At 35.9% G+C, this 16,033-nt stretch overlaps 1 protein-coding gene across 1 annotated transcript in view; it reads left to right on the forward strand.

The window, feature by feature from the left end:
• The window catches only part of LOC136025231 (uncharacterized), a 45,903-nt gene that overhangs the window by 26,832 nt on the left and 3,038 nt on the right, over positions 1-16,033 (forward strand). Inside the window, exons 4-6 of the mRNA XM_065701065.1 lie at positions 915-1,118; positions 7,237-7,401; positions 14,531-14,743. Coding sequence (XP_065557137.1) covers positions 915-1,118; positions 7,237-7,401; positions 14,531-14,743 — 582 coding nt within the window. The remainder of the gene's footprint in view (positions 1-914; positions 1,119-7,236; positions 7,402-14,530; positions 14,744-16,033) is intronic.

A 16,033-nucleotide genomic window follows, 5' to 3' on the forward strand; every position in this document is an offset into this window, starting at 1 on the left:
ATTTTAGAACAAAGCTTATTGTTCTAATTAAACATTCAATGTGTTTCAGGATGTAGTGACGGCCCAATCTATTCGGGCACGCCCATAGCCACTACTTTTTTCTTCCTTGATCATTTTAGATCACGAAGAAGCTTGACGGTGATTCCCTCAAGACGCAGGTGTTATTAATTTTCTTCCTGACGCAGGTTCTTGTTCCGTCACGGGGTTTTGTTTTCTTCAAGATGCTGGTGCTTGTTATATAATAGGGGAGGCTTTCTTCAAGACGTAACTAATTTTTACGTTTAAAAACCCCGCGAGGGTCAGGAAAAACCTTCAGGGGCCGGGAGTCAAGAGGCAAACGTAAGCGTTACATCATAGGGAGTGTTTTCTTCAAGACATTTTTCAAGATGTCTCAAGACACTTCGAGACATTTCTTAAGACATTTTAATTCAAGAGTTTTCAAGACATTTCAGGACGTTTTTTAAAGACATTTTTCTTCGAGACGTTTTCCTTCAAGATTTTTTTGGTTGCTACGTAATAGGAAATTGTTTGTTTATGTTATGAATGACATGACTTGTTAGAGGTCAGGGCCCACTAGTCAAGTGGAGAACCCCCGATTGTACTGAGGATATCGCACATCAAATCCTCAAATTTGGAAAGCCTTATACCGTGGGGGTGATTTTCAGGGGGTATTTTCCGTGGGGAGTATTCTCTGGGGGGCATTTTCCGCTGTTTTTTTCGGAGAATATTTTCAGGAGGGGGGAGGCATTTTTGGCGGGGTGTATTTTCCGGGAGGGGGGCGTAACCGCTTAGAACCAGATATTTTTAGTTACTTAAAATTTTACTGTTTTTTAGAAAATAATTGATTATAATTAATGGTAATTACAATCTAGACGTACCTTGAGAGATGACAAGCTTCATATCGTATTTTTTAGCTACAATCATGGCTGTTAGTAATCGATGATTTAATGGATAACTCATCTACAAGAAGAGGAAAGCCTTGTTGGTATCTTACTAACGACCTTGGTACTAAGGCAGCCAATGATGGTCTCATCATAGAAGCAGCTACATACTACATCCTGAAGAAATACTTCAGAAATAAGCCATATTATGTGGATGTACTGGAATTATTTCACAGTGTAAGTTTTTTTCATCCTACAAGGGTTGCTCAGATATAAGTGGAACTTTACCCCCACCCCCCAAAAAGGTGATTCAGGCAATGCGCAGATTTGTATCCCTTTTATAGTAAATAGGCTTAAATTAAGTTCTAAATTTAAAAATCTTAATAGCCCATCACTTTTAAAGACAAAATTAGTAGAATATATTATTAACCTTCGATGACAGGTGATTTTACTTGAAATATTTGTTTAGCACTATTTTTGGAACTTGCCATGCTGGGGTAGACTCCTTTGTCCTTTTCCTTCTATATGCTATGGTGTTTTTGATGTTATGATGTTTATCTTTTTAGTCCTCTTGTCAAGCTCAGCCCCTGTTGGTTTTATTTAATTATCTGTGTTTCTTTAGTTTATGTGAAATAAAAATCTTGAAGACATCCTGAAGTTCGTTTCAATTCAAATAAATTTATTTCCAAAACGGGGAGCGGACAAGCTGAATATTCGTTTAGTCGTCAAAACATAAATATATATACAATCTATAGTCAACACTTATGAAATAATTTGAAATAATTCTAAGCGTCCACTTAAAATCAATACACAATAACTGACTAGTCAAAACATAATAAAATATAACTAACGAACTAAAGCAGCGGACAAGCCAAAAATTCGTTTTAGTCGTCAAAACGCAAATACATGTACAATCTATAGTCAACACTTATGAGAAAATTTGAAATAAATCCAATCGTCCACTTAAAATCACTACACAATAACTGACTAGTCAAAATATAAAATAACTAACGAACTAAAGCTGTAGCTATTCTTGCTTACTAGCAGAAACATAAAAAAAAACTTTACAAATGAGAGAACAAAGCTTTTTAAATACATGTTTCGAGACACATTGATTGGCTGTATACGAGGTATAGCTTCTGTCACTACTCTTGTGGGTCTTTCTCGACGTGGTTTTAAATCAGGGGGCAGTATGATTCGATGGGATGTGCTGCTCAAGACCCCTGTACCAAAAGCAAGCGACAGTCTTGTCGACGGCTAGCAAGGGAATCTAGGTGAAACTATTCAAGGAGGGAACAGTATGGGACTTTGGGTGCTTTTGAAATTACCAACAATGCTCGAAATTGAACTCTCTCAGTCGTGTCCGACTTCTCCTGCGTTAGGCCGTAATGCCGAACGGGGGGACTGCATTCAAGGCAAGACCGTGTAAAAGAGGGATAAACTCGAAAAAGGTGATCTGAAGGAATTACATATCGAGACAGTAGCTTCAGGGAGCTAATACCTGCATTAGCAGCTTCCGGAACTTCATTTCTGTCTTTTTCTCCCACTTTAAATCAGCAGTAAGATACACGTCAAGTAGTTTAAGGTAATTTACACGGCTGGAAGGAGAAAGGGGATGGTAAAATTCTGGGTTGCTTTTCAGCACAACAGACTTCTGGACATAAACAGCCATCCTATCTGCAGCAACATCATCCGATATATCAGCCATGATGGTAGCTGCACTGCTTTGAATATTTTTGTAGCACAGTTCTACAATAGATAAATCATCAACATATTTTTAGCGATCTGGCATGCTTATTATCATCTTGTTTATCATGATTAGAAAAAAGAGTGGACCCAATACTGTGCCCTGAGGTACTCCACAAAATATAGGCATTTCATCAGAAAAAATTGATTTGTACTTGGTAAGCTGTGTTCTATTTGCAAGGAAATTAGCAATAATCCTCGCTAAAAAGGATGGACTTTAAACTGAGAGAGGAGCCTCTATATCAGTGTACTATGACAAATTAGGTCAAAAGCTTTCTTTAGGTTAATTGCTGTCAGATTAATTCAGCGTTCAGGCTCATCCAGATTTTGAGAATTGTGTCCAACATACTTACCAGATAATGGGCAGTGGACGTTTTGGGCATGTTTTCAAACTGTCTAGGATCAATAAACTCAATTACCAGCTTCCTTAACCAAGCAGCCGAAAAACTTTCATAAACTTTGCTAACACTAGGGTCATTGTAATTGGTCTAATTCCAGAAAAATCATTTGGTAAATCTTTTTTTTGGGATTGGTATAACATATGTATTTTTCCAAATGCAATAACAAAATCTGGTAATCACCAGATTTTGTTATTAGATTAAAAATATGGGCCAAAGGGAAACCTAATCTGTCAGGGAACTCTTTAATTAGATCTACAGGAATATCAACCGGTTTTAAACTAGTTCTTTTCAAAACACTTAACTTTCGTTTTACTTCATTTGGCGATATACTAGGGAAATCACAAAAATCAAGTGGAGGACTTGGTATTTCATCTTTTGGTAGAGGAGGGATTGACTGGATAATATTAACCAGGTGGGCATTTAGCTTATTTGCAGTTTCAAATTCTTTTTCATCTAAATCAAAATCCACTCCTTTCTCTTTTTTTCCAACTATATTTTTAATTTCTCTGTACTTTGCTTTGAATTAAACAAATGATTCACTTTTCTTTCGGTATATTCATGGGCCGCACTTCTTGTCATTTTCCTAATTGTGTTTTTTAGTCCATTTTCTTGTCCACGTTTGCCTTCGCGGAAAAGCCGCCTCTTTTCTAGAATGAGCGTCTTTATATTCTTAGTGATGTAAGCACGGTCCACAGAATGATGCTTCGAAGTCTTTTCAGGAAAACAAACTTATTTGTGCGCTGTAGCTTTTCTTGTAGCAGAGTTGCTTTTGAATGTGTACCTTCTGCCTTATAAATCTCATGCCAGCTCACTTGACTAATCCAATTATCAAATCTTAAAAGGCCTTCGGCACTTATTGGTCTGCTGGTTACCGTTTTCGTTTTTTACTCAGTCCGAATTTTGTGGAGAGGATTAAGCTCTAGAGCTTACTCCCGTAAGAGCTTACTAAAGTGCCAACTCCCGTCCAACGGTGCGCCAGATATCGGTTTCCTGTTGAACTCGTGTGAAATAGAAGAAATAAGGTCTAACATAGTATCCCTTTTAGTGGTTGACTTTTTGATCAGTTGTTTAAGACCAAGTGCTCTGTTGGTTTGCTCAAATTTCAGTTCATTGGCATCACCAAGCATAAATATTCCGCAATTAGGGTGTTTACTAGTTACATAATCAGCACTTAATTGCATTTTTTCTAGGAATAACTTTCGGTCATTCGCATTCTGGCCTGGTGAATAATAATATGAACAAACAGTAATGCCAGTGAATTTGCTTGGAAGCCGTTTAGGCCGCAGAAAAACCCAAATCAACTCATCATACTTATTTAAACACGGGACTTCAATTAATCTTGCTTTAATTTTATTATGCGAGTAAATCATAACCCCGCCTCCCTTTCTCCCCAGAGGATGGTCATCTGGGCAAAGCCTAACAAAACTATCATAATCTACAATTTCTAGTAATTCAGGATTCTGTCGGTACACTTCAGTAACAACTACGACTGAAGCTTTAACTATATTAATCAAACTCTCTAACTCACACACTTTATCCATACTCAAAATTTCTGCGTTGCTGTAAAGAAAAGTTGGGAGATTAAAATCATCTGAGCAATATTCTTTCAGCTTTGTCCTGCAGTTAACCTTAGCAGTATCAGTGAGATGTTCCTTTTTTTCGAAACTGACTTTAGGCTCCTATCCATGTATTTATCCAGGGTAAATGTAGCGAAGGGGTTTCGAACAGGGCACGTGACTGAAAAGGCTGCTGTGAGTTGCTGTTGTTTAGTGGGAGCCCTGTCTGGTGTTGTAAACGAGACTGAGGCGGGGGGAGTGGGTTGGGTAGACGCGGATTGGGGAACGAAAATGTGTGCGAGGGAATTTAGGGGGGTATGTAAAACTCCAGCCTTTGGTATGCAGGAGAGGAGAAGTCGGACACGTCCGAGAGAGCTCCAGGACACGTCCATAATCTTGGTACAGGGGGCTGCGAACTGAAAACATGCTCGGAAAGGGCGCTTCCTCTGAAATCCATCCCTGTATTTTGTCAAAATATTAGCTCTACCACCGTTGTGGCCATCGTTCTGAAATCGATCCCCGTTTTTTTTTTCTTAAAATTCTTAGTTCTACAATCGTCTGTGGCTTAGAGAATAACCTGCTAAAAGACTTTGGGATAAAAACATGATACTTATCACAACTGAAACAACGACCCGACATAAAAACAGAACAAATTGAAACATGGTCAAACGAGCACGAACTCTTATTGTAAAAACCCGTCAGAAAATATTTAAAAATACGGAGCCGATTATATCTTCTTCCGTGGTTACATTTTGTAGGTAAAAAATCCCTGCAAACTGATTTCTTTTTTTTATTTTCAAATTACACGCTGATCACCTTTTTTCTTCCGTTTCCTTCACTTTCATTTGCCGTTTGCTTTCTATATCAAAGAAATAAAGATAAGGAGCTTCTTTTCACAAATCTAAATTATGTTTCATATTGAAATCTGCCGATTTAATTGATTTAATTGATACATTTAATTGATATTTAATTGATATTGATATTAAATAGTGAGATTGCTACTTTAAAAAATTCATCAAGCTTGCTAGGATAACTTCTCCCTTTAAAACTTGAGTCTAAAAAACTTGCCCCAATGAAAACTCTTTTCTTTAGGTTAACCCTGTGAATTTCTTATTTTTCCCTGGATTCTATTTAGCCTTTTGCAATTAATTGCTGTAACATATTGAACAAAGTATAATTACTGTACTTAATCGAACGCAGTTTGAACATGTAAATGTATTTCTTGAAAAAAAAAAAAAAAAAAAAAAACTTGCAGACCCATAAAGCCTTTGAAAACAACCAAAAATACTGTTAGCCTATTCTGATAGATAAGTTTATCAACTACTTTCTATCTATTAAAGAACGAACTGCAGATTCTTGAGCTCTGAAGTACAATAAGTTAATAATTAATTGGAATAAATTTTAATATGTGCTTTTGAACACCGTTCTAAATTCAAATGCCAAATCAACGCCAAATATCACAAAAAACTCTGTAGCAGGAAACTCTCCACGGGGAAGTGGGAAAGGAGTGGAGATAGGAGCTTGGACATTTCCATCATCTAATTCCGGCTTTATACCTGTTCCTAAAAAAAATATTTATGGAGTAGGATAATTTTTTCAGCAAATTAAAAGTCGCTCTTCTGAACCCCATCCCCCCCCCAAAAAAACTCTCCTAAAATCATATTACCAAAAAAGTTATTGGGATAACCCTTTGTATATCGTATGATTGAAAATGCCTCTATGTTTAATTTATCTTCTAGTGTATGTATTGCTATATACAAACCATTTTAGTAAATACAAAAATGCATAAGAATGACCTCTTGTGGAATTTAAAAACCGTTGTGTCACATTATGTAATGGTCAGAGGTGGGTCTTGTTTCAGACTATGGCTTAAAAAAGTATTTTTGGCTTCAATCCCCTTTCCCTTTTGCTTTCCTTGGGACGGGAGGGGCAAGAACCCAGAATTAATTTCATTGAGGAGACAAAACTGCGAAAACTTTACTTTTTCTCTAATTTTGCGGAATGTTTTCTTCTTTGGATTCATTTGGATCCTTTTAATCCTTTTGGGGATAACCTTCCCCACATCCCTAAAAGTATCCATAGCAACACTGTTGCTATGTTACAGTTGCTATTACAGTTATTGTAAATTAAGCGTGTCTATCTTAAATGAATCTTTTCTTAAATGTTCAAACCCTGTTTGAAGCCAAAGTCCAGAAGCAGTAAATTTTATTCAAAAAAGGACTATGGGAAAAATTTCCCGTTTAATTAGAACTAATTAAAAAAAGTAGAATTGACATTTTAGTTTCTCTTCCAGGCACGTGCTTATGCCTGTAGTCCGGGGGTGAGAGTCGAAAAACGTTTGAATTATTAGGAAATCCTGGAAGTCTTGCTGTTTCTTTTTGCGTGGCAAAAAGAAACTACATATGGAGGACAGGCAAAGCCTGTCCTCCATATGTAGTTGTTGCAATTATAATGTAGTTATATGCCACTAATCATAACTATTACTAGTCACGTGGAAAAAAGAGGAGCCTCGGTGCCATTGTTCTCCCTTGTATGTACATAGAAAAACGTTTACAGTTTTTTTTTTCAAATTGGGTATCTAAGTGTATCTTTGGGTATCCTCTTTCCTTTCACGAAAATTCTGCTACAACCGTAAAAAAATTTTTGTTTCAGGTTACCTTTCAGACAACACTTGGTCAGTGCCTTGATACCCACTCCTATCTTACAAATGGAAAATTAGATTTTGACAAAACATCGATGGATCTGTTCTTGCAAATTGCAAAGTATAAAACTGCATATTATACACTATACATGCCTATTGCTTTGGGTATGCTAATGGTATGATCTATTTTACTTAATGTGTAAATGCCAATAACTTGTGATTTCTCTGTTAACTTTTGCGAGAATACTGTAAGAAAAGTTCATTAAAAAAAAAAAAAAAAAAAAAAAAAAAAAAAAAAAAAAAAAAAAAAAAAAAAAAAAAAAAAAAACGGCGCAAGCATCAGAACCTTGCTCAAGATTAAGAATTGAGGTGGAGAGAGTAGGGTAGGAGTCCTTTTTTCTCTCTCCCTCTCTGGTCGGCTCTTGGTTGACATTAGTAATATTTTTTCTTAAATTATGTTGAAGTACACATCTCCTAGCAATGACTGCTTCTCGTATATAAATTTTCAAAGTATTTTTCGTCATCAATGTTCACAGTTTAATTGTGTCTCGGTAATTTTTATAACTATCAATTTACCCAGGATTTGTCAGTCCTCATACCTAAATTTGTTTATTTACCCTAACTACTGTAATCTATTTAACATACCCTATAGCCATACCAGTGAATTAAATACGTGCGTACATACCTTTATATAAGTGACTGTACAAAACCGTAGGACACGCCCTGTAAGAAACAATTTTTAAGAAATTGCAATTTGAGTTTAACATACTGGTCATGAAAGAATATCTGGTGGTTTTGCATACATTTCCGCTTTATACAATAGGGCTGACAGATATTTATGCTGCATCTGTCTTAAAACAATTTTTTTACTTTATTAGGGAATATGTTGGGATTTTGAACAACTGGGGAGGCTATATTATTACTATTTTGGTTCTAAAACAATTACAAATATTTTTTTTAATTTCTGTATGTAGTATTTTTCTGATTTTGCTGCGCAATCACGAAAAAGGTCTTCTTTGTGAATGTCAGAGGTATTTCAGCAGTTGTTAAAACGATAAAAAAAACGTAAAGAAGAGAGATTGTGATGGCGCTATGAAATAGCTGACTATTGTCATCTCAGTTTAACTTGTTTTGTGCTGGTTTTTCTGAGTTTCCTGCAGTGATGGTGTAAGTAACCAAAGACTTAGTGTTCCTGACCTTGCTTAGTGCTATTGTTAGGCAAATTAAATACGAGGAAATCACCCTATTTGAACTTTATTCATCTTGCTTGGTTGTGGCGCCATCTACATTTTGTAGCTTACTGCAATTTGGACTCCTAAGAGCGCCACCATATGGCTCTACCATAGTCATAACATCTATCAAACGCTCTCATTGCGGGAAACGTGTAGATAGACTCAAAAAGGAGATGAAGATACCTGTGTTAATTTCAATTAGGACAAAGACTAAAGCCCTGCTGCGTAGACCAAGTTGCCTAATACCATTAAATTATTTTTCTGCTCATGAAACGCCGCCTGTACTCACTCCTTGGTATAGTGTATCAGTTGTGATTAGCGATTGTGACAAAACGCCGCCTGCTCTACGTCCCCAGTGTTTTTCAGCTAAACGAAAGCTGCCTAATATACTCTTGTGTAACGCGCGTTCTTTGAACAATAAAATCGACGAACCCCAAGTTATAATCAAGCTGAAAAACGCCTCAATCACAATAATAAGTGAATGCTGGGACATTACTTCTCATTTAGCGCGCATTAAAGGCCATATTGGCTGCTTTAATACTCGTCGCAACCGTGGCTTGAATTGTCGTGAAGACGACGTAGGACATTACTTTTGGGAAGATCTACCGTCAAAGCTGTTAAGTGATCCATTTGACACCGACCATGACATATTATGGACGGAATGTAAACCAACAGATTTATCAAGAAGATTGTCGTGTTTCATAGTCGCTTCGGTCTATTACCCTGAGAGTGCCAGAAACAGGAAGGAACTTAGTGAGCGCATACAGTTTTTCGTAGACAAAATGTGCCAAAAATATGCCTCTCCTGCATTTGTGATTGCTGGTGACTTTAACGAAACAAACAAAAAGTGGGTGTGGGGTGTCTTGGATTTGTGGCAATCTATCATAATACCGACCCATCAGAGTGGCTGTATACTTAATTGGATCTTAACGAACCATACAGACTTTTATGATGCACCGAAGTCCCTAGGACCCCTCCAGAATTCCGATCATTTCATAATCTTCTAGGAAGCAAATTCTGCAATCCCCAAAACCAAACGAGTCAAAACTACTATACGGCCACTAACAAGGAATTTGATTTCTACGCTCGGTCGCTGGATTGGCAACCGCAAATTTGATGACAATTGCTCTGAGCCGGACATCAACGTCAAAGTCAATAAGATAAATAGCCTACTTCAGGAGGAATTCCATGCTTGTTTCCTGACTGAAGTCATTATCGTTACAGATACTGATAAACCATGGATCACAAGCGACCTGAAGGACCTTATTAAGACTCGTTTCTGCCTTCACAGTAATTGCGATTCAGTTGTTTCAGCCAAGTTACGGAATCATAGGTCAAACGAAGAGACAATAGCTGAAGGACAAAATTATGCTCTTAACTACAACAGATCCACACAAATAGCATTCGTCAGTAAAAAGACTTTTTGTAAAACGACACCCAGCGACTTATGGGTATTGAAAGAGGATGGTACATTTTTGTCGGCTACGGAAGGGAACTCCTTTTTTGTTTGCATCTGTACCACCTTTCTATCAATCACCAGCTCAGAAATTGAGTCTCTCATTATCAAAGCAGAGATTCATAATGTAGGTAAAATTTCCGCATTTGGCGTTTGCAAGGAACTTCAGAAGCTGAAGATGAATTGTGCGTTCTGCCATTTCGCTATTTTCCTTGCCAAGCCACTCTCCTCCATTATCAACCAGGGTTTCCAAGAGCAAGTCTTCCCTAGTATTTAGAAGAGAGTGTACGTACGTTCGCGTCACACCCAAAGCGAAGGGTCCCAAATCTTGTGACCAGCTCTGACCTATCTCAATTACCCCCAACCTATCTAAGGTGGCAGAAACGCTTATATGCAGCGAGCTGATGTCACATGTTTCTCCTTCTCTTGGCCCATGTCAGTACAGATGCTTGAAAGGAAGCAGCACAACTGTTTACTTAGTGAGAATGTATCATTTTATTGCCGAGTGGCTTGACCGAGGAAGTGCGATTGTCGATCTTCTCCTAATGGACCACCGAAAAGCTTTTGACCTTATTCGCCATTTCATAGCTGTGACAAATTTATGCGCAATGGGTGCACGCAAGCATAATCTTCTTTCAGTGATCGATTTTTTGTAAAACCGTTTCCAGTGCGTTTACAGCCTTTTCCCTGGAGACACCTACTCTGAATGGGCTGAGCACACGTGTGGTGCTCCACAAGGCACGAAGCTTATAGTACTGTTGTTTTAGCAGTTATAAACTTTGTCCTTTCTGAGTTTGAGGATAGGTTCAAGTACGTAGAAGACTTGTTAGTTCTTCTGAAATATATCATTGATGACTCCGAGGCAGTTCTCCAGTTCTGTGATGCAATAATGAGCGACTTTAAAGACCCAATGTACCATCAACAGCCTTCAAATCAACGAAGGAAAAACAAAATCCTTCGCTTTAATCCTCTTAAGAGGGACTTTGTCAGTATTCCTCCACCGTAGCCTAGTGCATCTTTGGCTGTAATTCTCAGTGTCACATTTAGCGTTGACTGCTCGTTAAGTACTCATGTTGATACTACCACTAAACAGTCAAATGGTGCGATGCGTACCCTTATCTTAATACGTCGTTTCGGTTATTCTGTGTTCCAACTTAAGACGGCTTATCGTACAGAACAATTCTCGAGTATGCTTTCCCTGTATGGGGTCCTTAAGTCAACAACACAATTTACCTGATCGATCAACTTGAGTCACTACAAAAAAGAGCCTTTAAAGTTATTCTTTCATAAGGGTATGTAAATTATGAATCGGTTTAATCTGTCCTACAACTACCGTCCCTTCACTAACGTCGTTTGGGTTTGATTTGCAAATTTGGACAATTTCTTCTTAGCAGTGAAAAACATAGAGAGATTCTACCACCAGTCATGAAGAATAAAATTACACAAGATCAGCTAACAAAGTGAGACTGGAATTGCCTACTTCAAGAACAAATCGTTTCGCCAATTCGTTCGCTCCTTTTAAATGTCAGTTCGCCTTTTTTGCTACTTCAAGGGTTTTTGCATGTTTTTTTTCTATGACGTGGCAACGACACCGAAAGTCGAATTCAAATTACGTCAAAAGAATCGAATGAAGATCAAACCAAAAAAAAAAATATATTTAAAGTTCAGGTTCAAATTCGAGTTTTCAGTTTTCTTTATTTTCGTTTCACATATTGAACTAACGGCCGAGTCCCCTATTTTCAGTGAAATAACAGAAAAAAAACTAAGAAAATAGGCGTAGCAGTGATTACTTTTTCTAAAATGTCATAAACAAGAGTAATGAGTTTTTTTCGATGATTCTTATTTTTGGTTCAGTTTTTTTTTACTTATATGTATATCTTCAATAGATGGTGTAAAATTTGTTGCCTTTGACTTTTCAAGATATGCTAAAAAACGCGAGTTTATATTTGCGAGGGCCAAAGGTTTGAACGAGCTGAAGGTGGAACCAAAAATCCAGTTAACACAGTTTTTTGCTAGCTAACGAGTTTTTTCTTTGAATGTTGGAACTTTTAATAGAAGTAGTAAGCTTTTTCATTGCGTCAAAGCTTCATAGTACCGTTAGACTTAATGGAAAAATATATATAATAGTTTCTACTTTGGCTACCAATAGAAGATTGTTGCTAACCCTTTTTGAAACCCCATCACGTAAAAAAAAATACTAGCCTGTTTTCTGATTGCCAATATGCTATAGTCTTTCTTCTGTTTTAAAACGAATAATTCCTGATTTCTTTCGTCTTATTTTTGGCAGTTAAGTATGCAGTGGAGCCAATTGGGTACGACAGGAGAGGTGGAGAATTTTCTTTCCCTAGATTTTCTGTCCCCTTCCCTTGTTTTTGAAAAAAATGGCATATTTTCATTGTAAAATGTCTTTCTTGGCACTATCAGTGACAAAGACAGATTACCCCCCCCCCTCTTCCTGATTTCAAAAATAAATTTCGTCATCCTCCTCCACCCTTACAATTTTGTGAATTGGCGCTACTGCAGATAGGGCTTTTGGGCATGACTATAAAAAAAATTTTAATAGTAGCTTTAATTTTGTTGTTAAATCCACTTGCGAATCAAATATTACTAGTCAATTAGAATATGCTGGGTTTGAATATCCTTTTAGCGATAAGAGAGGACATTATCAGTTATCTTATTAAGATGTTTTCACTGGAATTGATTAAACACATAAAAATTTTTCACGGGGTTTCTATGTAGCATGACATATTCACAATACCTTCTAAAGATTAAAATGACTAATGGATCCTTTGGTATCGACTAAAACAAATCTCCGATATAAAAAATAATAATAATTTAACTCTATTGGGAGAAACCTGTTCACGTAGCGGAAAGGTATTTTTATGGCACATCTTGAAAAGAGGCCCGAAATCGGTGCTACCGCATTGGCGTTTTCTAGAGTGCCCCACTACAATCGATGCTAATAACCATTGTGTTTTAAGGCCCTTTTTTAACATTTAGTTTGAAATACAATTTTTTGTAGTCAAAAGCATAATTTGTATGTTAACAACAATACTTTTGAATAGTGTCTCAAACCAAACGAGTGCAAACTAAATATTTCTACGGTGGAAAATTTGTTACCATCTGACTATTTGAATTAGCTGAACTTGATTGATTGAATTTGAATTAATTATTGGGTCAAATAATCGCCTCCTCGACAGCACTTCCTGTACCATTAAACTCATGAAACTAGCCAAAGAAAAGGAATGGAAAGATTTACACACCCCTCGCTACTCTAGCCGCAAATATTCACAAAACGGCATAAATCTCGCCTTTACCACTTACAATAAGCTAAACCAGTATTTAGTTCAACAACTCTTGAAAGGCAATTAGCGCCCACTTTTGATTAAATTTCTCTAATCGTACCATTTTCGACCTTTGATCAGGACCATGGAGTCTGTTATAAGTTATAACCGACTCTGACTTCAATCCTGGCACCAGATATTTTCAATATATCAACTCCAACTCCGACTCCATTCGGCTAAAATTTACTAAAACTCTGACTCTGCGACTCCGACTCCACAGCCCTTTTGTAAAGTTTCATTGAGCTAGATTTTAATATAATCGACCCGAACTTCAACTCCGACTCCAGACATTTTAATATAACGACTCTAACTCCGACTCCATTTAGCAAAAATTACTAAAACTCTGACTCCGCGACTCCACAGCCCTTTTTTAAAGCTCATTGATCTATCTATATATATAAAAATAAGTTGTCTGTGTGTGTGTGTGTGTGTCGAGTGATGTCATGTTTGTGTGTCGACTGACGTCATGTTTGTCGACTGACGTCATTATAAGGATTGAGCTGTATGCGTCATGAAGTTGTTTGTCGACTGATGTAATGTTTGTCAACTGATGAAATTACATACCGGGACACCCGGACACAAATCACGACCGAGACACAGGGAATATAAATGGTGACCGGGACACAGGGACACAACTACAACGGGGACGCCGGGGGCACAGGCGGGATATATAAATGAAGACCGGGACACAGGGATTGCTCGAATAGAAATTACAGACCGGGACACCGGGACACAAATGACGACCAGGACACCGGGACACAGGGAATATAAATGACGACCAAAAATTTACTAAAACTCCGACTCTGCGACTCCGACTCCACAGCCCTGTTTTAAAGCTTCATTGAGCTAGATTTTAATATAATCGACCAGGACTTCAACTCTGACTCCGTACATTTTCAATATACCAACTCTAACTCCGACTCCACTATCCAAAAAATTTACTAAAACTTCGCCTCTACGACTCTGACTCCACAGCCCTGCTTGTGATTGCATCATTTTTACCAACGCTGCAATAAGTCCTATTTTAGTTGCATCCAAAGTTGTTGAACTAATAGCTGTAATGTAGCTGCCTCCAAGATGTGATTACTTGCCTAATCTCTTTTTTTTTTAGGCTAGTCAAAATGATACAGATCTCCTCAAAGCTATAGAAAATACTGTCATACCCATAGGTATATAATTCCAAGTCCAAGATGACTACCCTGATTGTTTCGGAGATCCTAGTACTACAGGAAAGATTGGTACGGATATCCTAATCTCTTTCTTTTTTTTTTAGGCTAGACAAAATGATACAGATCTCCTCAAAGCTATAGAAAATACTGTCATACCCATAGGTATATATTTCCAAGTCCAAGATGACTACCTTGATTGTTTCGGAGATCCTAGTACTACAGGAAAGATTGGTACGGATATCCAAGATGGAAAATGTACATGGCTTCTTGCAAAAGCCTTAGAACTTGGAACACCAGAACAGGTGGCTCTTATAAAGGTACTCTATTAAATATTCCATTTGATTGAAGTTGCGTTTTCTCGAGCCTAAAATGCACAGTTTTGGGCAGTTTTCTTGTGGATTTTCAGTAAGATTTTCAAAAATTTAAAGCAAAAACAAATTAAACTATTAAAATTCCTTATTATGGACTGATTTAGGATTTTATAATTTCTTGTTTATATCTACACCCTTCGTATGGCGTTGAAGTGCTATATATATATATATATATATATATATATATATATATATATAAATATATATATATATATATATATATATATATATATATATATATATATATATATATATATATATATATATATATATATATATATATATATATATATATATATGTATATATATATATATATATATATATATATATATATATATATATATATATATATATATCTATATATATAAAAATAAGTTGTCTGTGTGTGGATCTGTGGATGGATCAGGTGACGTCATGTTTGTCTGCATATGACGTCTGAATTATTTCACACTAATACAAAAGAAGAAAAAAACTAAAAAAGGTAAAAACTACAAAAAAAACTAAAAAGAAAAAAAAACTAAAAAAGCTAAAAAACTAAAAAAAAACTAAAAAAAGGTAAAAATCTAATAACTAAAAAAAAAACTGAAAAAAATAAAAAAAGGTAAAAACTACAAAAGAAATAAAAACTAATAAAAAAACTAAAAAAGCTAAAAAACTAAAAAAACTAAAAAAAACTAAAAAAAGGTAAAAAACTAAAAAAAACTAAAAACTAAAAAAGAAAAAAACAAAAAAAAAGGAAAAAACTGAAAAATAAAAGAGAAAAAGAAAACTAAAAAAATATGAATAAATATATATAAAAATAAGTTGTTTGTGGGTTATGTCTGTCTGTCCGTCTATCGAGTGACGTCGTGTTTGTCCGCATATGACGTCTGAATTATTTCACACTAATACAAAAGAAGAAAAAAAACTAAAAAAGGTAAAAACTACAAAAAAAACTAAAAAGAAAAAAAACTAAAAAAGCTAAAAAACTAAAAAAAACTAAAAAAAGGTAAAAAACTAAAAACTAAAAAAAACTGAAAAAACTAAAAAAAGGCAAAAACTAAAAAAAAAACTAAAAACTAAAAAAAAAACTAAAAAAGCTAAAAAACTAAAAAAACTAAAAAAACTAAAAAAAGGTAAAAAACAAAAAAAAACTAAAAACTAAAAAAGAAAAAACTAAAAAAAAGGAAAAAACTGAAAAATAAGAGAAAAAGAAAACTAAAAAAATATTAATAAATATAAAAAATATAAATATA

Source organism: Artemia franciscana, chromosome 3, assembly GCF_032884065.1.
Source record: "Artemia franciscana chromosome 3, ASM3288406v1, whole genome shotgun sequence".
NCBI lineage: Eukaryota > Metazoa > Arthropoda > Branchiopoda > Anostraca > Artemiidae > Artemia > Artemia franciscana.